Source organism: Micropterus salmoides, unplaced genomic scaffold (genome assembly GCF_014851395.1).
Source record: "Micropterus salmoides isolate LMB-PRFRI ecotype aquatic unplaced genomic scaffold, ASM1485139v1 Ms_hic_scaffold_4, whole genome shotgun sequence".
Lineage (NCBI taxonomy): Eukaryota > Metazoa > Chordata > Actinopteri > Centrarchiformes > Centrarchidae > Micropterus > Micropterus salmoides.
The window spans coordinates 24,991,678-25,014,863 of NW_024043372.1; the positions used below are offsets into that span (position 1 = coordinate 24,991,678).

General features: G+C 39.5%; 2 protein-coding genes across 2 annotated transcripts; both read left to right on the forward strand.

Annotated features, from left to right (window-relative positions):
* The first annotated feature begins 96 nt into the window (after window positions 1-96).
* On the forward strand, window positions 97-13,375 carry dgkab (diacylglycerol kinase, alpha b). The gene is made up of 24 exons (XM_038696499.1): window positions 97-517; window positions 1,135-1,215; window positions 2,902-2,978; window positions 3,453-3,597; window positions 3,826-3,900; window positions 4,047-4,096; window positions 4,906-4,980; window positions 5,143-5,259; window positions 5,456-5,573; window positions 5,800-5,888; window positions 7,400-7,510; window positions 7,601-7,699; window positions 7,822-7,872; window positions 8,776-8,849; window positions 8,937-9,011; window positions 9,101-9,186; window positions 9,268-9,357; window positions 9,463-9,623; window positions 9,798-9,862; window positions 10,155-10,245; window positions 10,357-10,537; window positions 10,703-10,823; window positions 11,127-11,187; window positions 12,133-13,375. The coding sequence occupies exons 2-24, from the start codon at window positions 1,143-1,145 to the stop codon at window positions 12,211-12,213; spliced, it is 2,166 nt and encodes a 721-aa protein (XP_038552427.1). The 5' UTR covers window positions 97-517; window positions 1,135-1,142; the 3' UTR covers window positions 12,214-13,375.
* A 2,836-nt stretch (window positions 13,376-16,211) lies between these two features.
* On the forward strand, window positions 16,212-23,018 carry LOC119886035 (probable nuclear hormone receptor HR38). The gene is made up of 7 exons (XM_038696503.1): window positions 16,212-16,348; window positions 17,586-18,424; window positions 19,021-19,150; window positions 19,411-19,574; window positions 19,669-19,871; window positions 19,978-20,156; window positions 20,261-23,018. Exons 2-7 carry the CDS (start codon window positions 17,588-17,590, stop codon window positions 20,521-20,523), a joined length of 1,776 nt encoding a protein of 591 aa, XP_038552431.1. The 5' UTR covers window positions 16,212-16,348; window positions 17,586-17,587; the 3' UTR covers window positions 20,524-23,018.
* The last annotated feature ends 168 nt before the right edge of the window (window positions 23,019-23,186 follow it).

A 23,186-nucleotide genomic window follows, 5' to 3' on the forward strand; every position in this document is an offset into this window, starting at 1 on the left:
CTAAACTGCGAAATTACATAATGGCAAATGGCAAAATCCCACCGTTTATTTTGAATTTTAAGGCCCAGTCCATATGCTTTTCTGCAAAGACCACAGTTCATGCATGTGAGTTTTCAGAGCCGACGTGTTATATTTTATTAATTTATATGCTCATTCACTCTGTTGACGTTGGGAACCAGAGAGCCTGAACCTTATTCTGATTTTCATGCTTAAAGCCGCAGTATTTAGGGAATGTGTTGACTTGATGGGACGGTACAATAAATCAAACAAGTGCGCGTGCCTATTCGCGTTTGTGTGTCTGTGCGTACACGCGCGAGGCGGCGCCACTAACTGTAATTATGTTGCTAAAAGCTCCTCCTCCGCCCATTCTTAATCCCTTATATCCGCTAATACCGAGGCAGACATTTACCCACAAGCACCAGCTGCCGTCAACTAACGTACCAGGACTCCGTGTTGTGGAGCTCCGTGTTTGGGACAGTTTGTATTTACTTCTTCAGAAGTGTGAGGAGGGAGAAAGGTAAGGAGAGTTCAGTCCTCTCACCTGTGTGGCTCTTACAGAGCAGAATAAATGAAAAGGCGCGCCTGTCAGACACCCTGGCGTCAGATTATAAACATGTTTGATGCCCCTTTTAAATGCGCATCGTCAGTGATGACTTCTGATTTGCTTAGCTGGTTGTACAATACGTTGCTGATTAAGCTGATGGGATATTACAATGCTTTTTTTGGTGTGTGATGGGAAACTTATGCAAAGAATAAAGCTGCACTAGCAATATCAGTACAGACTGCTCAGAGTTCAATTAAGTGCCAATTCCTAACAGAAGTTTTGGCAGTCTGAAATTTTAAGTGAAATTTATTTTATTTTTATTTTCCATTGACAGTTAATTGTCTGTCATTGGAGGGTGAAACTCTGTAATGTTATTACTTAGAGCTCCCTGTGTGCAGACTCCTCATCTGGTCAGATCTTGTTTTAAACCATTTATCCAATTAATTGTTTCTAAACGTGTGAATTGATATCTACAAGATAAACATTTCCTAAACACACTGAATGTGGTACATCTAATTTCCACCAGTGATTCTTGGGATTTCTCAGAACAACGCCCCAGACCTGTCATTGTTTTCTCTTTGCTCATTCAGTTGATCGCATGGCCTCCTCTGACGATGCAGAAGGGTCTCTGACTCCTGTGGATTTTATCCAGCTGCAGCATTACATGGAATGTAGGTTTCACCTCCTCACTCAACATCATTTCAACAGTTATCACTATTACTGGCATGTAAAACACAAAGAGACTAGCTGGAGAGTTTTTTTTCTGATGCTCAGGTTCTCCTTGCTGTGGAGTGAGGCCAAAAGAGAGTCTCCTTTTTGGGAAATCAATAGATCAGTGGCGCTGAAATATTTATTACATTGCACAGATACCTTTATATCCACTTACAGCTGAATATGTGTATAGAAGGAATAATGATTTGCAGTGGTGAAATGAAACAAAGTACATTAACTCAAGTACTGTGCTTAAGAACAGTTTTGAAGCACTTCTCTGAAGTTTTTCCATTTAAAGCTCCTTTATACTTCTACTCCACTACATTTCAGAGGGAAATATTGTACTTTTACTGCACTAAATTTATCTGACAGTTACCAGTTACTTAGCTGATTAAGATTTTAAATACAAAACATATAATCAGCTTATAAATGTGACACATTGTTACAGATTAAACCACCATCTAATTAAAATAAATTTCAGAAAGAACAACTGCATCGTTGACTTACACATTAATGTGTCAGTAATGATAGTTAAATACATATAGCGGTATTTTACTTTTGACTCTCTGATTTTGAATGCATGAAATTTACTTGTAATGGTATCTTTACACTGTTTTGTGCTACTTTTACTAAAGTAAAAAGATCTGATTTGGAAATTGTAAGAAAGTGAACACAGTGGTTTGGTCTTTTTACTTGTCATGGTAAAGAGAAAAATATTTGAAAAGAACAAGAAAAGCTCACACACTTAAATCAGTCAGAATACTATTTTAATGTTATTCTATGTGATTAAACTGCTGAAACATCTGCACATTTCACACCTGTGTGCTATTTACCACAGAAACTGAAAGATTAGATTTAAAAGTGCATTCTGACTAATATGAGTGTGCAAACCTTTCTCACACCTAATGGGTCAGTGACTTACTTTAATGTGTTTCCAGTTACTTTCAAACTTGAGAATCTCTCCTTTGGGAGATCAATCACTTTTCACAAACAGTGAAAGCAGTAGTCACTAAGCACCGGACATCAGCATCGTAAAATAAATGACTGAGGAAGTTCCTCATATTCACTCGCCATCAACACAAAAAACGCAGTGCAGTGGAGGATCATTCAGCATCAACACAAAGTCACAAACAAAAACTCCAAAGTGTAAGTGCCTGCTTTTGTGGCAGGTTTAGAGGTGATACAGAATTTGATAGACCTGTTGACAGGAAACAAAAAGGGGTGTGAGGCTAAAAATATTCTTCCGTACAGTCAGAGGCTTTGAAAGAAATGAAATGAGTGTGTAGGCTTTTAGTGTCGGGGATGGGGAGGGGGTGGAGATATTTGCCCTTTTGGATAATGGATGAATGGATAATTGCACAAGCTCCTCTCTGGACCTGAGAAAAACATCACTGTGTGTTGCCTCTGACAGCAGGGCCCAGATATAATGTAGGATACACACAGTATGTCCATGTCTACAGTTAGTGATGAGCTCACATTTGTTTTCTGATTTAGCACTCAGGAGCCATGTAGTTAATGTGTGGGACAAATGGCAAATAGACAAACAACTAAACTGGTTACTAAGAGAGACAACACAGATTCATATGAGAAAAATGTTCTTTTGTTAATTCACTCACTCTGTGACCTGTCCAATGCCCTCTTCGCAGACAGCAGTTTGAGGGTGAAAGATGTGATCAAGGAGTTTCACCCTGGGGGTCGGCTGGCCCAGCACAGCTTTGGAGAGGTGAGTTTTCTGGACAATGATACATTTGCTAATTTGCTGATGAGTTCCCATTTCTTCTAATCCATTTTGTAGAAAGTTCATGAAAAGAATGATTTAATTAGTTGTTAATTTTGGAGAAAATTTGAATTTCCTCAAAAGAAAATCTTCGTTAAACCCACATTTATATTCATTTATTAAGCCATTTATTATTGGAAACTTTACAACTTTACATGTATGTTGAATTTTAAGACTGTAGCTAAATCTCCCATTTTTACACTTTCAGTTATGCTAGCCATTATTTGGAATTTGAAATGAATCAACATTGTTTTTTCCTGTAATTAGTTACAAATTAAATAGTTTTTTTCCCTAGGAAATTATTAGGAAAGACCAGTCCTGGTAAAAAAAAAAAGGATAACAGTAAATGTAAATGTTACACTAACTCATTATTGTTGTGACCCTGAGTCTCCTGACTATGAGTTTAATTTCTTTGCACAGTGCGTCGATGCAGTGGGCTTCTCACTCTTTCTCAAGACCTACCTAGAAGTGGATGACTTCCCTGCAGACTTCTGCCAACGTCTTTTTCGCTATTTTCAACATGTAGAGCAGAATGGCTCTTCAAAGAGCCCTCTGCCCAAAGGAGGTAAATTATTCTTCGAGTGCTGCGTCATAGGAACGAGGCTGTAGGCTTAGCTTTGGAGATTAGTGCCCCTGTTCCAATAACCAACCTATGATTGAATATTTGCTTTTATTTTGCAGTTCTATGTGTTCATTCGTAATTAAAATAGAAAATCATGCTGTTTTAGATCTCTGTAATGCGTTAAAGGTTCCCAGTTTGGTCATAAGGTTTTTTACAAGTCTTTATTTTCAGGTGGGGTCTTTCTTCGTGACGTGTCCTGTTACTTCTCAGTGCTGGAGGAAGGACAGCCCCGGGAAAAGCTCGAATGTTGGTTTCATGTTTACTGTAGTGCAACTGCATTTAATGTACAGCCACCACTGATGAATGGTTAAGACTGATGATTTTGGAAAGTGGGAGAAAGTTTAGTGGAAGAGAAAGTTCTGGATCACTGACTGACTTTGTTTTGTTTCTAGTTACTTTCAAACTTTACGATAAAGATGTCAACGGACTCCTGGACAGCTCTGTGAGTTACTCAGAATCACTGACAAGTTTCTCTAACTGCTCTGTGATTATGATGTATGTTTAAATTAACAAAATATTTGGGGTATTTTTGTATTCACTTACAACTGTAGACATGTGCACATTTATTTGTTTTGTCACATGGCTTTGTTCAGAATATTTTATTCATTTGTACAGAAAATTAAGATCAGTGCGTAAAATATGAGGGGTGTCAGATGATCTTGGACCCCTTAACAAACACAGGAGACCTCCTGAATGTCAAATTATTGGGAGTTGTAAAAAAGAAAAAGGTAGATCTCTATCTGTTCTGTAATCTTTATTTGTGAGTTGAATTGTTGAAAGGTGAAGGCGTAGCACAGAAAAAGCCACCATCCATATCTGGCTGGTACTACAGCCAGTATGAGCAACGCCCCCACACATTTGTCTAAACTACAAATAAAGCCTAATGCTGCTCCGCTGCATATTTGAAAAGCCTTATTTAAGTCTTTACAGTCCAATAATCATAAACCAGGCCATTTGCAAAATTAAAAGTTCTTATTCTTCTTATACAAAGGTAATAAAATAGAAACAGTTCTTAAACCAATCTTATATCACAAAAACAAACAAGTAATGATTAAATAAGTATACCAGCTGTGCTTCACCTTTTAATCGGCAGATAGTTTCAGAAAAGGTCCTCACAATTTGAATGATGTTTTTCAGTATCTTACAGGATTTTCCCTTCTATGAGATCTACTGAGTGGCTATATTTTGCGCATTGATTTAGATGTTTGTGGTTAGACCCTGTGAATGTAAACCCTGCTGTTTCTCCACCAGGAGGTGGATCGCATAATCACACAGATGATGCGAGCTGCTGATTACCTGGGTTGGGACGTGACTGAACTCAGACCAGTATGAGTCTCTTTTTCAATTACTTTTTTCATTTTTAAGCTTCTGTGATTTTTAATTCTGTCATGAAATACTTGTCAGACAGCAGCTGAGAGATGTAAAAGCACGTTTACAGCACAGGAGATAGTTAATAAATAACGAGCAGATGTTTTTGTAATTGGACAGGTCCTCAAAGACATGATGACAGCGATCGATGTGGATGACAGTGGGACTGTCACTCTGGAGGAATGGGTGAAGGGAGGCATGAACAACGTCCCTTTGCTTGTTCTGCTTGGACTGAAGGTAAAAATAACAACATTAAAGGAACATCTGACTCCACATACAACACTTGTATATTCAACATCATCTGTTTTGTTAATTTTCTAGTAATAAACCAACTTTAAATGGTATGTGAAGGACACAGCACACATTTTTTTGCTCTTTTTTTGTCTTTCATTTAGTCCTTTTTGAGATCTTTTTGTCTTCACCTCATCCGCAGATGACCGAGAGGGACGGGCAGCACATTTGGAGGATGAAGCACTTTAATAAACCGACCTACTGCAGTGTGTGTCAGAGCATGCTGCTTGGCCTCGGGAAACAGGGACTCTGCTGCACCTGTAAGAGCTCACAGCCACCATCAGGGGGCAGCCACGCACCTCACACAGTACCAATGAGGTGGAGGAGTCACACCTTTTCTAGTTCACCTGAACAGTATTTAATTTATCAGTGTCACTGCAGTTTCATATGAGTAACTATACATATATTTTGCTATGGAATTATAAATGTTTTAGTGCAGAACACTTTGTCTTGAACACGCCTGTAATAGTTGTTTTTCTACTTCAGGTTGCAAGTACACCGTCCACAGTCAGTGTGCCAACAAGAATCCCGAACCCTGTGCTCGTACCTTTGTCAAATCAAAAAAGGAGATTAATGTAAGGAGCACAACAACCCCACTTCCTTTGCAGTTCCTTACTGTTTGTTTGGTTTTATTTCTGCTTATACAGGTGTTTTAAGTTAAAGAATAAGACTGATGATATTCTGTATTTTAAATCCCCTGAAAACCAACCAACCAAAACCAACAACGCAGTAGTCCATCTCTCAGTACTTTCCGACTTCCCTTCTCTGCCGGTCCCAAGCTCATGTTCCTAATGAAAATATCGCAAAAACTAGTCACAAATATATAGTTTTATTTTTAAAAAGGCTCAGTGATATCCTAAAACAGTTGGGCACAGTAGTTTTTGGCCAACATCACTCAAAAAGGAGTAAATAGGGCACTCGTTGGGGACTATTTTCAGCTGTGGATTAATACATATTTGCTGCTCTAGTTAGTATATCCGGCAAGAGGACGGTTGACTCCAAAATAAACTACAGTGCCTGTGTTCATCGTAACAAAGGAACATGTCACCCAGTGCAACAGTGTGGCTCAAAGATGTGTTTTTAATAGTTTTTGGACAACAATGGATCTCTGTGGCATCGAGGAATGAGTCATCAGGCTGCTGATATACAGAAAATAGCTGTTAATGATTAATTCATGTTGGTTTTGGTCTTTTCGTGAGATTTGCTGTCAATAAGAAAAATGTAGAATATGAGCAGACATATGCTTTAATGTCTTTTTGTCACATTTATACAAAATCTATGGAAAATGCCAGGGAGTGGACTTTTGAGTCAAACTGCTGTTTTCAATGTCTAGAATGAACTGAAGGCTCAGATTTGTCATGTTAATGTATGAGTTCTCTTTTTACTGACCAAAAGCCAAATGGCAGCAACATTAAACACACCAACAACAGGGAACATGCATTAGTCGTAAATAAGCGCAACCCATCGAGTTTTTTTAAGTGTGGATTACAGCTGCCTGCTCTGTACATCTGTTAAACGTCCTGATTTTGCACAAGCATGGACTATGATCTGTTCACTGTTTTTTTCCTGTGTAGTGTCACAGCCACACATCACTGATTCACGCTATCTGTAATGCAACACAATAGTGAACTGGCCAGATTTCCTCAGCTGCTTTTGGAGGTTCGAGGTGCCAGTGTGCTTTAGGGATATTTGATCTGGTGATGCATGTCTGCATGTCAGCGGTTATCCAAAAAGTCATAAATCTGAAGCCATCTATAGCTCCCACAGCTGCTCTAGGGAGGGTGTGTTCTGTGCTGATTCTTTTAAAGTCAACTATCTCATAATTTTTCCTGCAGTTCTTTAGGGCTGGCCTGTTGTTTTGCGCCACTGTAGTGAACATGAACAGTGTTCCTTGAGCTGAAGCTGGATAGCATCTTAAGACTTGTCTAGACATTACGGGTAGAAGAATGTATGAAAACAAACTCTGGGTAGTTAGAAACAAACCAGGAAGAAAACATTTATTTGAATAAAAACAAGATAACTAATAGTAGTGAATTACACCTTGTTTTTCAACCTCTGGTTTTCTTCTCCTCTGTCTGTGCCTCAGGTAGCGGCTCACGACTGGATCAGAGCTGACTGTAACTCCACCAAGTGTCAGGTCTGCCACAAGAAGATCAAAACCTTAGTTGGGAGGCGTTGTGTTTGGTGCCAGGAGATGGTGAGGACTGCCTCAGTGGACATTAAGGAATGAATTAGAGAGGATCTCTTTTGTCTAAGTTCACCGAGTCTTGTCTCTTTGTGTTTTAAGCGTCATGATGAGTGTGTTTTCTCTGGCTCATCGTCCTGTGATTGCGGGCCACTGAGAGATCATATACTGCCTCCATGGGCCATATACACCATCTCAAAGGTAAAATGAGAAGCTTACCCCCCCCCCCCCCAAAAAAAATCCAATACCATAAATGGGGGTAAGCAGTAAGCAGTTTTTAGTTTATTGTTAGTTAATTGTCTGTTTGAATTTGCTTCCGGCAGGAGGAGGACACCAGCTTGTTAAATGTCACCCCTGATGGCCACATCCTGCAGGTCTGCTGTTATCAAATCTTCCTACACTCTTCTTATTCCTTTTCCAACTGTACACCCATGTGTTTTCTCTGTGAGGTCTCTTTCTAGTTGTCTACTCAAACTACCATCTGCATATCACTGCGTTTGGGAGAATCTCCAGTTTTAGTGATTTGTCATGTTATTTATTTTTGAAGATTTTCATGTTTAAAAGGACTGTGCCAGTGTCTTTGTAGTCTGTTCGGTTCAGTTCAGTGTGTTGGATAAAGACAAATACATCTGCCATGGTTATGTCTGCTTTTGCAGGGACAAGCCCGCAAATCCTGTATTTGAGTTTAAAGTACCAGACACTCACCTCCTATAAGCTAGAAACATAGCTGTTGGTTTGTTCCTTCATAAAGAACCGCAGCTGTCAGGAGCTTAAAATTAATGTTGGTTTAATGGCTGAGGAAAAGTAGCAAAACCTGCAGAGATCCTGCAGCATAATCCACTATGGATATACTGTATATACTTTCTGTTTGTAGCTAGGACTGATTAGCTTGGATTCCTTTTGTATGTACATTTAAGTCAATTTTTTAATATTTACTGCCAACATTTTTAGTTAAATAATTAACGAATATTCCTAAAATCAAAATATCTGCAGTGGCAATTAAACTTTATCATCATAATGTTTGAATGTTAAAGAAAGCAAACCTTTTAGTGGAAGACAGGACTCTAACCTGGGTCTTTGGTGTACAAACCAAATCTTTCTCTTGAGTGATGCTGCCTCAAAGTTATTGTATATATGAGATTTGCTTTATGTATATATATGTATATAAACTGCACACTATCCTGACTCACACCATGTGTCCTTACATATTATGTGTGTGTTTTTCAGATGAGTTACATAATCCATCGGATTTCAATCTGTCCTGTATTTTTCTTCAGATTGTTCCAGTTCCAGACACCCACCCTCTGCTGGTGTTTGTGAACCCGAAAAGTGGAGGAAAGCAGGGTGAACGGTACACAGCTTAAAGTCTTGATATGTTTATGTACGTTTCTTTTACCCCTAGTGTTAAAGTAATCTACTCATTGTATAATTTCCACAGAGTGCTCAGGAAGTTTCAGTACCTGCTGAACCCACGTCAAGTTTACAACCTGTCCAATGGAGGTCCTGCACCAGGGTACAGTACACTTTCACCACTATGACACTCACAGTTGGACTGCACACTTCGTTAGTATCTTCACATTAATGTTGTGTTTCTGTCCTCAGACTGCACTTCTTCCGCAATCTGCAGAACTACAGGATCTTGGTGTGTGGGGGAGACGGCACCGTCGGGTGGCTCCTAGATGCTATAGGTACTGACGGTCCTTTTGGATTTCAGACAGGTTATTAGGATAATTGTCTCTTAAGGTTAAATACTGAACCTGTGGTTTCAGACAAAGCAGACCTCCAGGTGCATCCTCCAGTATGTGTCCTTCCTCTGGGCACCGGGAACGACCTGGCTCGTTGTCTGCGCTGGGGAGGAGGTAAAACCATCGACAAATTAACTCTAAACCGTCACAGAGATATTGACGCTGACATTACGCCTTATGTTGTGCACTTCTTCTGCTCCTTCTGCCATCACACGAAAGGCTACGAGGGGACAGACTTGAGAGAGATCTTGAAAGAGATCGAAGCCAGTGATTTGATTGTGATGGACCGCTGGAGCATCCAGGTGATACCAGATGACCCCCAAGAGGCAGGAGACCCCGTGCCCTACGAGATCATCAACAACTACTTCTCTATTGGTGTGGTGAGTCACTGCTTCACCAGAAAGAAATTACATCACACATGATTACTGAGTCATTTCTTTAACAAGAAAAAAATGCAAAAAATCTTTTTCCTGTTGACGTACATAGAAACATGAATACACTGCCTAAAATATGACTAAATATGACTTTTGATTGATTTGTGTCCATGTGAGCAGGATGCCTCTATCGCTCATCGTTTCCACTCCATGAGAGAGAAACACCCCCAGAGGTTCAACAGCAGGTTAGGATTACATTACATTTATTCATTTAGCTGACGCTTTTATCCAAAGCGACTTACAATTGCTATACATGTCAGAGGTCGCACACCTCTGGAGCTCCTAGGGGTTAAGTGTCTTGCTCAGGGACACAATGGTGGATGTCTCACAGTGGGAATTGAACCCAGGTCTCCCACAACAAAGGCAAGCATCTTATCTATGCGCCATCACCTCCCACTAACTCGGTGAACAAAGTGTGCTTTCTAATGAAGATTTTTTTTAATCAATAAAGTCCTTGCTGTTTTCGGTTATTTTAAGAATGAAGAACAAACTTTGGTATTTTGAGTTTGCCACTTCTGAGACCATCTCTGCCTCCTGCAAGAAGCTGAAGGAGTGTCTCATGATTGAGGTGAGCTGTTGTGCCAAAAGTAATCATTTGTAATTCACATAATTGCTCATCAAGTCTTGCGTCTGTTCAGTTGCATAAATACAAAACCACATGTTGCTTTGCCTACAACAGTGCTGTGGGAGATCTCTGGACCTGAGCAGCATGTCTCTGGAAGGCATAGCTGTCCTCAACATACCCAGCATGCACGGAGGCTCCAACCTCTGGGGCGATTCCAAGAAGCCTGATAGTGTGCCAGAGATGGAGCACAGTGAAGTTATAACTGACCCTGAACTTCTTAAAACAATCTCACAAGGTGAGACTTGTCTGGTTGGACGATTCTTTTCTGTACTCTCCTAAATCACCTCATCTTTAGGGTCCAAATCTTGTCAATAAGCCCTGCCTTCGCTCTTGCGTGCAGATGGCAAACACTTTGAACTTGATCTCTGTGTGTGTGTGTGTGTGTGTGGTTACTCCGCAGATATGAGTGATAAGCGTTTGGAGGTGGTGGGGCTGGAAGGAGCCATAGAGATGGGACAGATCTACACTGGGCTGAAGAGTGCCGGGCACAGACTGGCACAGACTTCCCAAATTTCCATCAGGTTGTGTACTTTTACCTACAGGGCAATGACAATAACAACACCTGACAATATAAGACAACTGAATATGACAACACCACATACTGCAGGCTCAAAAATAACCACAGAGTGGAATCAAAACAGTCTTTACTAGAATTGAACATAATAAGATAAACAAGGTTGTTTATGGCTGTTTTTGATAGCATTATACTCTAACGTCCTCCTCTGTGCAGTCTGGCGTAAACAGACACATTTGAGATAATTCTCACATACCGAATAAAGAGTACAGTATAATTAAACCTCACTTCCTGTCCTCCCTGTGTGCAGGACAATCAAAGCCCTGCCAATGCAAATCGATGGGGAGCCCTGGATGCAGCCTCCATGTACTGTAAGTGTTATTAGTCAGTGTAATTCAGTGACAGGAGTCAAGAGTTAGACATCACATTTTAGATTAATTAAAGCCAGAGGTGACAGCGTTGTAGTGTGCAAAGTAGTTACGTTTATTCATAGATTTATTTTGATTACTGTGGCAGAGACACGTTACTACCACAGCACAGATAAGAGCAACAACGTTCCCGTTGGTCTTGCTAATGTGGTCAGGGGAAGCTTGAGGATTGGTCCACCAGCTTTGTGATCAATAGCAAACAACCAACCGAGTATCCGTCCATCCCCCAGTTACCCATAATTCATAGCGCTGTAATGTTAAAAATTACAGAAGGGGAAATCTGAAATCAGAAAAACACATGTTCACAAACAAAAAAGCACCCAGCACAGGTATTTCTAATATTTGCCCTCAATGATAAGTGATTGATTTAAAAGGGACAGGCAATGTATTAAAAACACCTTTCAGTATTACATCATACAAACTGCAGCCTCCAAAATGACCACACAGTTGAATCAACACCTCTCTTAAACATTTTCACCAAAAACTGAACATTATAACCTCATGAAGGTAGTATTTATTACAATTTTGTATTATATTGTGTTAGTTTTAATCAGATGTACCTAATAAACTGGCAACTGAGTGTTTAGAGCCCTTGCACCCTATCATACTCACTGATCATGCTTTTGACATAATTTAAAGTCAGTGCTTAGGGTGGATATTCGTACTGTGCCACAGAGAGCTGAACTACACAGGAGGTGTCTAAGTATATTTTTGGAGACATATACCAGTGAACAACAATAGGGAACAATCTTGATTTAATTGAAGATGACAGAATATTTGTTTTACCAGGCTATTTGGAATGATGCATTTTTTTCACAAATAATTAAAAAGATGTTCACCAAAATTGTGTTTTTTTATTTATTTTTATTTTTTTAATATTTATGATAGATCCACATAACTCACAAGAACCAAGCTAACATGCTGATGGCTGCACCAACAAAACCATCCGGCTTCTTTCACCTCAAGTAGATTAACGTTTCCACTGCATCCTCCAGTCTGCCGAGGGTCGCAACACCCCCCTGAATCATCGTGAAAATGATGCAGGATGAGAATTCAAAGGAGTTTGTCCATCGGCGAGTGTACAACTGTGTGTGTTTTTATTATAAGCATTATTGTTTGTCTTTTGCACTTAATCCCTGTTGTCATTTCAAATTATTTCAGCATTTAGGCAGAGACCACACTGACAGACCTCAGTGTTAGCAGTCACTATACTCAATCTGATCGCTGCTGTTGTGTGCCAACTTAAATGTAATGGATTCTTATTTTTGTTTTTGTAAATAAACAAGCAAAGCACGTTGTGTATAGGGATAGAACATATTTGTTTATTTTATGTTGTGATAGCTTTTTTTGTGGTTAATCAAACTGTGTCTTGTTGAGTTTTACCTGTACTTCCTAATGTAGCTGGTGATGAACTGGCTTTGTTCAGCCTTCAGACCCTCACAGCAGCTCATCTTGTTCAACAACAACATCCTACCTGTCTTTTCACTGTCGGTCTTCATCCAACTGAAATATAATGTAATGTGTTTATGTCAGTGTGTGTGGTTTTTTTTATAGCTCTGCCAAATTTACCATGTTAAGTATTAAAAACCAACACATTTCATAGTTCGACAAGAGTAATGTTAGTTTCTTCTGTTTTGTCATCCTGTAACTTTGCAGAGTATGTGATTCTCCCATTGGCTTCTTAAAAACAGCCACAGAATACACAGAAACACAGGGAAATCTAATGAAATATCACTGCTTATGCAAATCCTGCAAAATATAATATAAATATATTGTAAGTCAGTCATGTGTTGGATTATCAGTGTACTTGTTGTCATGTAACATGCTTGTAAAGTAATTTAATATCTTGCCATAATGTCACATTGTGTAGCTGTCACTTGCATGTGTGTCTTGCAGTATTGTATACTCAGTTTGAGGGAGGTTTATAAAGCTGAACGAGCAGATAAAGGAATTGCAGACAATTTGTTGCACCACTTAAAGTTTTTGTTTACAAAGGGATTATTTGGATTTAAGACTTTATTTTTTTTCTCTTTGTAATATATTGTCTGACCTTTTAAGTAAATGTGGAGATCTTAAGTGTTTGTTGCAGCTGAATATGAAGCTCTTGTTCAAATTGAATGAGACAACAACAGAGGTTTGGTTCAGTTTTTGTTTGTGTGTTTGCACTCTCAAGGAAGAAAGTATCAGACATGAGGACTGACTGAGGGTTGGGGATGATGGAGGAAAGAGCAGAGAGGAGAGTTGGTGGAAATGAAAGATTAAACAAATATACATGGCAATTGAAAATCAAAATGCTAAGCTAAAATAATAAGTGAAATGATCTTATATTTGGAAGTGAAATCTAGTTGGACTTGTTTTGAGTATAAAAGGGTTATCCGGTGCCGACAAACAAGACTGAATTCATTCTGGTAAATGTCACTTGCTTTGTCTGGATGTGAGATTTTTATCTTTGTTTGGGTAATTATTTTAAAGGCACATGGGACATGTCTGTCGAAATGTGTCTGTAAAGTCACTGAATTCTCGTTTTAAGTCAAGTTGTCTGTTGTGAAGTCAGAAAAGCCTTCTTTTTTCACAAGAAATAATTGCCAGTGCTAACATAATATAGTAACAAACTCTATATAAACCAATTTTATATACAAACTGACTTGTTTCAAGAATATACACGAAACAAGATTAAACAAGATCCTTGTGGTCATAAATGGCCTAATATCATCTAAACAACAGCACAAGTGACGCATACTGGACCCTTTCAGAATATACATTTTATATTATAGGATTATTGATGCATTATTGTGTAAGCATCATTTTAATGTTCCAGCTGGTAAAGGTGGGGCTGATATTCTATTTATTAAATATACTGCTTGGTAGTTTAATCTACAATAATAAACCATTATGTATTTGTTGATTAGATTTTGTATAAATAATATAAATCAGACAAGTAGCTGTGACTAAAGCTGTCAAAGAAATGTACTGGAGTATAAAGTATAATATATGCCTCAGAAATGTAGTGGAGTAGAAGTATTAAGCAGAATGAAATGTAAATACTAAAGCAAAGTTCAAGTCTCAAAGTACTTGAGTACTTGGTACCACTGCAACATCACCAGCTGCTATGTGTGGTTTTATGCCAAGACATTTTATCATTTCTGCACACTGAGGTAAAGCGAATTAAACTTGTCTAATGTTGACAGTCTGGCAACAGTTTAACTAGACGCACCAAAAAAACTGCTGTTTGTTACTTTAAAAATACACAAATTAAAAAAACGGTGTTAATATCTCAAGTTGGTAGTCTACATTTTACCATAAACGTATTAACAATGTTTAGTAAAGCATTCCCGAAGCTACAGTCAGCACAACATGTTTGATTCTTAATGATACCAGAGCAGGAGCGCTCAATTCACACGTGCAATGTTGTTATAGTATGTGCACGTTCTTTTGTCTATGTATAGATATGTGTGTGTGTGTGTGTGTGTGTTCCACGCCACCGTGTGTGTGTCCTTTCATGCCTGATTGACAGAGACAGAGATAATACGTCCAGTCAAGTTTGTTATTTTATATCCATACTTTACTCTAACCTCTGTAATTAACTTCATTAACTCCAGGATGGCCTGTGCGGTCACATTCCCTCTTCGTAAATAATCTCAACTTCTTCCAACCCTTGATCCTTCTCACTTTCTTCTTGCGTAAAAAAATAAATTAGATCACACCCAAAGGTCCCCAGAGAGGGATCAAGTGTTAGTGTGTGTTGGTTTTTCTGGTTGTTGTGGAGAAGGTTATGACATAAGGGGTATTGGGTGATGCTTAAATTGATGCTAACAAATGGACACCTGCAGCTGTGGCCGTGACATCCAAAGTGCAAATTGCCTGATGATGACATTACAAAGTGAAATGGTTTGTGATTTCACATCTCAAAGTGTAAACTGTTGTTACAATCATATTTTGTGGGTCAGAAGTTGTTCTCAGTGCTTAAATTATAAATTTATGTTGAAGTGTTCATTAATAACCATTCAAAAAATTATACCTTGTATAATTGAGGCCAGTGTAAACTGGATCAGTAAACATCTCTAAGATTGGGGCATTAGCCCAGAAATGAATTTTATAGGTAAAAAATGATTCAAATGAAGTTGTAGAGTATCCTCACACACAGAACTAATTTTACTAGAAGTTGTACAGTGTATGATTGTATATGTGACAATAAACTTGATTTGATTTGATTTAATGGACCTTGAAACACGATTGTTTAGTCAAATGTAAAAATATAAGCTTAATTAATGTGAAGATCCAAAGTGTTTAATATCAAAAAAATGATAAAACATTAAAAAACTTAATAAAACAAACTTAATCATACCATGATGAATTTTTATTGATCTCATTGACATTCATAATTTTATTTCATCTGTCTGCTATAACAGAGTTTGAGGCAAAATAAAAATATAAATATAATGTTTTTATTTCATAAATTTAAACTGTAGGCTACTATTGAACACTTTTGGGTCTCATCACTAATCAAGTATTTACATTTTCCTCTACGAGTTTAGTTGAGAAGGGTAGGGGAGTTTTTAGCTGTTCTGTGAAAACAAAAAACATATTTTATGAAAAAAACACACAGGTGTTTCCTGGTCTGTCAGATGATAACACACCTCCCCGTTGTAACCGTCTGTAATATCTACATTTCCAGTCGCAAATCGTCTGCACCTCCAAACTACGGCTATTTTTAGCATTTTTTCTCCTGTAATATCCCCACGTGAGCGCCTTTGTCGTTGTTGGTTTATATTTAGAACGCACGCTCCCCCGGCTCTTGCGTCAATGGAATCCCGTCCGTGCGTCACACGGAAGAACGTCTGTGTCGAACCGGGCGCTGATTGGCTCCCGACCCGGAACGTTCCACCGCCCCGTTCGCCTTTTTTGGGCATCGACCCGCCTTTTTGTCGACGCAGCCAAAATAAAGCAGGAGTGTATGGTGCCTCCTGCGTTGGTCTGACCCAGTGTGTGTGTGTGAATGTGTTTGAATGAGTGTGTGACAGCAGCTGGCGGAGGTGACATTCATCAGTTTCACTCGTTTGGAATAAATGAAAAGCTACAAAATCTGGATATTTACATGAACCGGGTAAGTGAAAGAGCACTGTTTGCATTATGTTGATTTTTATTTATTCAGGGGGCCACATTAATGCTGATGTGTGATGTATGTGCTTGCCTTTATGCTTAATTATAATTTTCATAATAATTTAAGCTCATGGGACAAAACCGATTGGACTGTTACAACAATTCAACCTTAATGTTTAAAGATTTCATATGTGCCTCAACCTCTCTCTGGTATATCAATCAGAGCTATAAGTTTGTAGCAAGTTTGTTTGGTATAGCCTACCTAACTAAAACTAATGTAGTCTAATACAACAGCACTGCAAAATCTTTTATCAACTGCCTGGTCCACATTTCCAACTAAACGACCCTCATGATTTTATATGTTGCATGTTTTATGTGTGGCTCTATTACAGTTGCTTTAATAGAAGATGTAATGTGTATCTGTAGGACATAAAACACAGGTTGGACACTTGAGCAGTGTGGTCTCCCCACGTGTTGAGCTTTATTGTAAGTTTCAGGAAAATAATATGACAATTTGGTTGAAGTTTGAACCGTTTTCAAAGTGTGCTCAGGTGTTCTTAATTTTTGTACTGAAAATTGAATGAGGAAGTTCGCACTTCTGGATACACGCCCATTCCCCCCCCACGCACACAGACACACACACAAACAGGCTTTACCACCTTCCCATTTCAGCTGGCTTTCAGCCCACCCTGACATACAATCTGCAACACTCCCTGGTACAGTCCCTATGAGAGGGTTGCCCTCCACTGAAAGGGTTTTTTAGAGCATTAACAGCCAGTAACTCAATATCTGACAATATCTGATTGCTCCACTGGACCACCCTCTACATTTTCTTAAAAGTCTTGATTGGCCCTGAAGCTAGAGACATAGCTTGTAGGGGAAATGAGACCGTGCGTGTTCAAGGTTTTGGAGTAGTCTACTGTTGAAATGGTTAAAGTGGGTGGTAAAAAAAATGCTGACCTAGATCATTTAAGCAATATCTAATTTACTGGGATGCATGAACTTCATTGCAAGCATACCATATACATGTTTAAACAAACAACTCCCTATCAGTCCTAGTTATCCCCAGGGATTTAACTTGATTTGAATGGGAAAAGTAAGCATAAAAAGTAAAAGAAACTTTTTTTTGAATTATTAAAACATTTGTTAAATTTTAATGACACATATTTAGTATATTTATGGATGGACAAACTTTGGGGTTTACTTTCATCAGCAGTAATATTTGCTGTCCTCTGTCCTAGAGATGCCCTGTGTACAAACCCAGTATGCATCCCTGCCCCATGACACCTACTTCAGCTCTGAGTTCTTGAACGCTGACCTCAGTGCCAAACTGATGATGGACATAAGTGGCCAAAAGGACCAGCTGTCTACGTCTTCGTTGCCCAGCATCAACACCTTGGTGGGAAATGGCTACATGGGGGAGTTTGATGCTTATTCCTGCAAGATTACCACCTCTCCTCCTGCCTCTACAGTTTCATTCAGCCACGATGCGGTAGCTGAAAGCTCCTGCCCTCAGATGCAGAGCCAAGCCTTCAAGCTGGATGATCTCCAGGTGTATGGCTGTTACCCAGGATCCTTTGCGCTCAGCTGCCTTGATGAAACACTGTCGTCATGTGGCTCTGACTACTATGGCAGCCCAGTTTATGCCGCTACTTCTCCTGCAACGCCGGGCTTTCAGTCCCAGTCTGCACCTGTCTGGGATTCCCCTTTCAGTCCCTACCCCTCAGCCCCCCAGTCCTCTGTGGCTGATAAGGCCGCCATGGCCCAGCAGCTCTCCTTTTTCACCTTCAGCCCGGCACCAGGGCAGCTGTCTCCCCTTGGGCAGCATCAGGACGCTCTGCCAGGCCACGAAGACCCTTTCTTCCTGTCTCCTCAGCAGCATGTCTCTCCTATTCATTGTCCCCCCATGTCCCTGGAACACGTACCACTGGAAAGCCCCAGGATGCTGGAGGGAGCCATGACGTCTCCTAAAACCCACAACCCAGGATCCAGTGAGGGCCGCTGTGCAGTTTGTGGTGACAATGCATCCTGTCAGCACTATGGAGTCCGCACCTGTGAGGGCTGCAAAGGTTTCTTCAAGGTGAATAGCTGGACAGGAGGTTTATTCTACTGAGACTGGGGAAACATATCGGTTGATAATATCTTATTGCAGATTGCAGATGCATACATGTTGGCCAGTAGGTAACTGAAGTATTGAAACGCCAAAGAAAGGTTTGAGATGTAGTAGTAGAAATAGTAATAATAGTACAGTAACATCATAAAGTTTGTCCACCAGAAAGCACTGACAGGTTTAACTGCACTGTGTGCCGCTAAGTACATATCTTGCTCAGAAGACAAATTGAAGATATCCTTATCAAAAGTGTTTCCTCATATTATGTGTTTGTGTAAAAAAGTATTATAATTGTGTTCTCTGAAAAATCTATATCAGTTTAAAAAAAATCCAGTATTGTTTGATGCTAACTACTGAGTTATGTAGTTTTGTGTTTTTGTGAGAGCCCCAATACTAATGCAGGTGCAAAACAGGTGACGCTTTTTGTACAATAATACAGAAATCCCGGATGCTAATCTAACACAGGATATTGTGCAGATTTGTTGGTCAGTTTCTGTCATTCACATTGTCATATGTGTTCAGCATTATAAACCTATTGTAATGTAATTATTTCCGTTGTTTTATAGAGAACTGTACAGAAAAATGCAAAGTATGTGTGCCTCGCCAATAAAGACTGTCCAGTGGACAAGAGGAGGAGGAACCGCTGCCAGTTCTGCCGTTTCCAGAAATGTCTTGCAGTGGGAATGGTCAAAGAAGGTAATGCAATGTCAGACTCTCTTAAAGCTTTCGGTGACTAAAGAATGACCGCTTGAAACTGGGGTTTGTAATGACAGTCTTGTGAAACCAAAGCTAGGAATGACAGACATATGAAACCAGAGCCTTATAGTGCCAGCTGCAGGAAAAAGGAAACTGAAACTGATACTGATAGTTGTTTTTTAAATTGTGAGATGCAGCGACGGTAGTGTCACTAACGTTTGCTTTAAGTGTTCCTCTCCTCTTTTCTGCCCATTTCTTAGTTGTTCGAACAGACAGCCTCAAAGGTCGCCGAGGTCGCCTGCCATCCAAACCCAAGACTGTGGCTGAGGCTTCATCCACGACCCCCAGTGTCAACATAATAGCCTCTCTTGTCAGAGCTCATTTGGACTCAAACCCAACCCTTGAAAAGCTTGACTACTCCAAGGTAAATCTCAAGACTTGCAGTGTGTCAACAGCTCACTGATGGTATTTGCAGGTCTTTTCAGTAGCAGTGACCTTTCCCTTCTCTTCCTCCTCAGTACCAGGAAACAGTGGACAACCTGAAAGAAAAGGAGGATGCCGGCGATATCCAGCAGTTTTATGACCTGCTGACCAGTACTTTGGATGTGATAAGAAACTGGGCTGAAACCATCCCAGGGTTCACAGATTTCTGCACAGAGGACCAGGAGCTGCTCCTCGAATCTTCCTTTGTTGAGCTCTTCATTCTGCGACTTGCATACAGGTTTTTTTTATTTATTTTTTTATCCACATTAACTAATATTTTACTCTGAGTGAAGAATGTGCACCTTTCAATGTACTGATTGTACTGTTGGTTTGAAACTGTGCAGATCAAATCCTGAGAAGAACAAGTTGATCTTCTGTAACGGTGTGGTCCTCCACCGACTGCAGTGCGTTCGCAGTTTTGGTGACTGGATTGACTCCATCATGGATTTCTCCCAGAACCTTCACCGCATGAACTTAGATATTTCCTTGTTCGCTTGCCTCTCAGCGCTAGTTATCATCACTGGTGAGAGCTTCTGTTTACTTTTCATTACAGTGGATCTGACTGCATTTGAATTTAATGTTTATATTTAGGACTGTGTTTCTCATGAGAACACCTTTTGCATCTAGATCGCCATGGCCTCAAAGAGCCCAAACGGGTAGAGGACTTTCAGAATCATCTCATCACTTCTTTAAGGGAACACATGAGCGGAAATGGATCAGAATCAAGCCAGACCCAGCCCAACTATCTTTCCCGTCTTCTGGGCAAACTCCCTGAACTGAGGACTCTCTGCACACAAGGCCTACAGCGCATCTTCTACCTGAAACTGGAGGATTTGGTGCCCCCTCCACCTATAGTGGAGAAAATCTTTTTGGATACTCTGCCGTTCTGAAAAAACATGAAAACAAACACGTTATTTGTAAAGACAAAAATGACAGACTAAAAGAACCCAATGTGAGGTTTTATCCTTGGACTCTACTGGTTAACATCCTTCTTTCACACTGACTGTGCTGACAAATGTCTGACATTGTTCAAGAGACCATTATTTTTCTAAAATCAAGTTTGAATATGGTACCTTTGTGAGTACTGCAGAAAGACTGATATTAGTTCAGTGAAACTGTCACAGACAGAGCTGAAATGGTATTAACAGTTCAGGACACAGTTTATATATATTTTGTGTGCATTTGCAAAATGACTTCATTGCTGTGCTAAATGTGTGAATGTTGTCTTGCTACGCAACTAGTAAGACATGGATCCTTGGTGAGATGCAATGCAGTGATACATACTCGTAATTTTCTTTAAAAAAACTAAACACACTAATCTTTGAAAAAGCATGTTTTTAAAGTTGATTTTTGATCCCACTAAGGTGCTGAGGTAGTAGACTGTTAAATTTGAAAAGGCAGGCAGAACCACACCTCCTGTTTCTTTGAAGGACTGTGGAGTCCTACTCAAAAGAGAAATGTTTACTCATTTCTCTTTTGAAGATAGTTTTAGTCCTAATCGTGCTCCTGTGAAAGGTCTCGGACCAAAGTTTACTCTTATTTTGATACTACCAGTTACAAACCTTATTGCCTTAAGCTTAACAAAATGTTCTGCCATAACTCTTGTGCTGCCATTTTGCAACACCTCATAAAGGCTGATGCTGGCAGCGTTCCAGTGTTCTGCATGTCCATGTAATAACAAATTTTTTGGCCTTTTAAGAACAAAAATGGACTTGCTGAATGAAAATGCAAAGTGCCTTTTATAAAACCTTAGTCCTAGAACTATAATAAGTGACACTAAGTGAATTTCATTCCAAATATCACACACAGTGAGCCCCATTTATGACAGAAGTGAAATAATCAATTCCAATGTCATCGTCACAACTCATTTCATCCTCGACTGATGAATATAACTTCAGGTCTGTGCCAGCTTTTGATACGAAGTGCCTGAAGGATGCAATTGTCAGTACAGTTTGACAAAGAGGATACAATACTTGAACACGCACTGTTGAACTGGAAGGACATCAAGTGATGACAGGTGGTTTAAGATCTACAAGAACTGTTCACATGTTTTTGAGGCAGTGAAATTCATATCTACAGTGACACCGTCCAGCTTAGAGACTTAATTAAGTTAAATCTTTTTGTATCCCCGATTAGATACAGTTTACCCTTTCTATGATTATTTACCCAACAGTGCTTGAAAATCCAAATTCACTCTGTCTTCATGAAAAACCCTCCTACCGTCTTCCACATTCTTCTGAATTGAGCAGTTTTTCTATATGTTGGATTTATTTTTTATTTTCATCTCAAAATGGACTTCTGAAGAAATCACAGTGAAATGTGACAAGAAGATGAGCAGCTAAGAGCACAAACAGTGTTCAAACAGTTTGAAGAATACTTATTTATCCTACTCTATGTGTTTTCTTTGGGCCATGTGTGTGTGTGGACTATGAAATTACTGCCAGGGCTTTTGTAAAATGGTGCAGGAGTATTAAAAGAGAATATTTGATATTAAATCTTTTTGAAAATATCATTGGTTGCCATTGTTTAAAGTAACCTGTCCAGGGTGTACTCCGCCTTTCGCCTGATGTCGGCTGGGATTGGCTCCAGCCCCCCGCGACCCTGTACGCAGGATAAGCGGTTGACGATAGATAGATGGATGGATGGATTATGTAGAAATTGTACCTTCAAAAAACAGCTTCAAAATCATTTTCATGATACACTGACTTGTAATAGGGAGAATGACTACTCTCCCTCCAGGCCCGGAGAGCCTGGTTTTGCACTATGTAGCATTGAAATCCCAGGCGATAGCCAGAATGACTCTTCAGCAAGCTAACATTAGCGAAATGAAGAAGCTAGCTTGATATTCTCAGTATGAATATCATGGCAGAGGCAGCAAAGACACTGAAGAAGATGTTGTCTGAGGAAACGAGCCAGAGACCGGACAAGAGTAAATAACAGACTGGCTTTTGCTTGTTGGCTTGAGATAAAAGAGCTAAAAAAAAATGCTGGTCAGACGCTCAGCGCTAGCTTTCTTGCTGTTGGACTAGTAGGTAATATTGCTGTCTTGAGTTGTTGCGCTTACTTGATGTTAGGCTGTGTTAGAAAAGTTGTCGACATGCCTAGTTTTTTTTAATCATAAGTAACATAATAATAACAAATGCAGGTGTACAGCTGTCCTTATTTATGACAATGGTGAATTACACTCTGAAACTGTTGGGGTGCCAAATTGCCAACACTAAAACACTAAACCTTACATCTTGCTTTAAATGTTAGGAAATGGAGATGGAGTGATATAGAGTCTCCTGTATGTAATTCATGTTGCCTTTGTCAGATAATAGTTTCTATACTATCTCTACAAATATATCTGTAGTTTTCCCTGGTTTCAACTGGGGAAGATCAATATTCAAGTTTCTCCATACATTTGAGTTTAATTTCATTAATAATTCCAAGAGACAGAATATATTTTGTATCTGTCTTTGGAAGCATCGGTTTACAAAAATTGTGGCGATTGTCCTTCACATTTATTTAGTTATTTGTCCAAAGCAACTTACAATTGCTATACATATCAGAG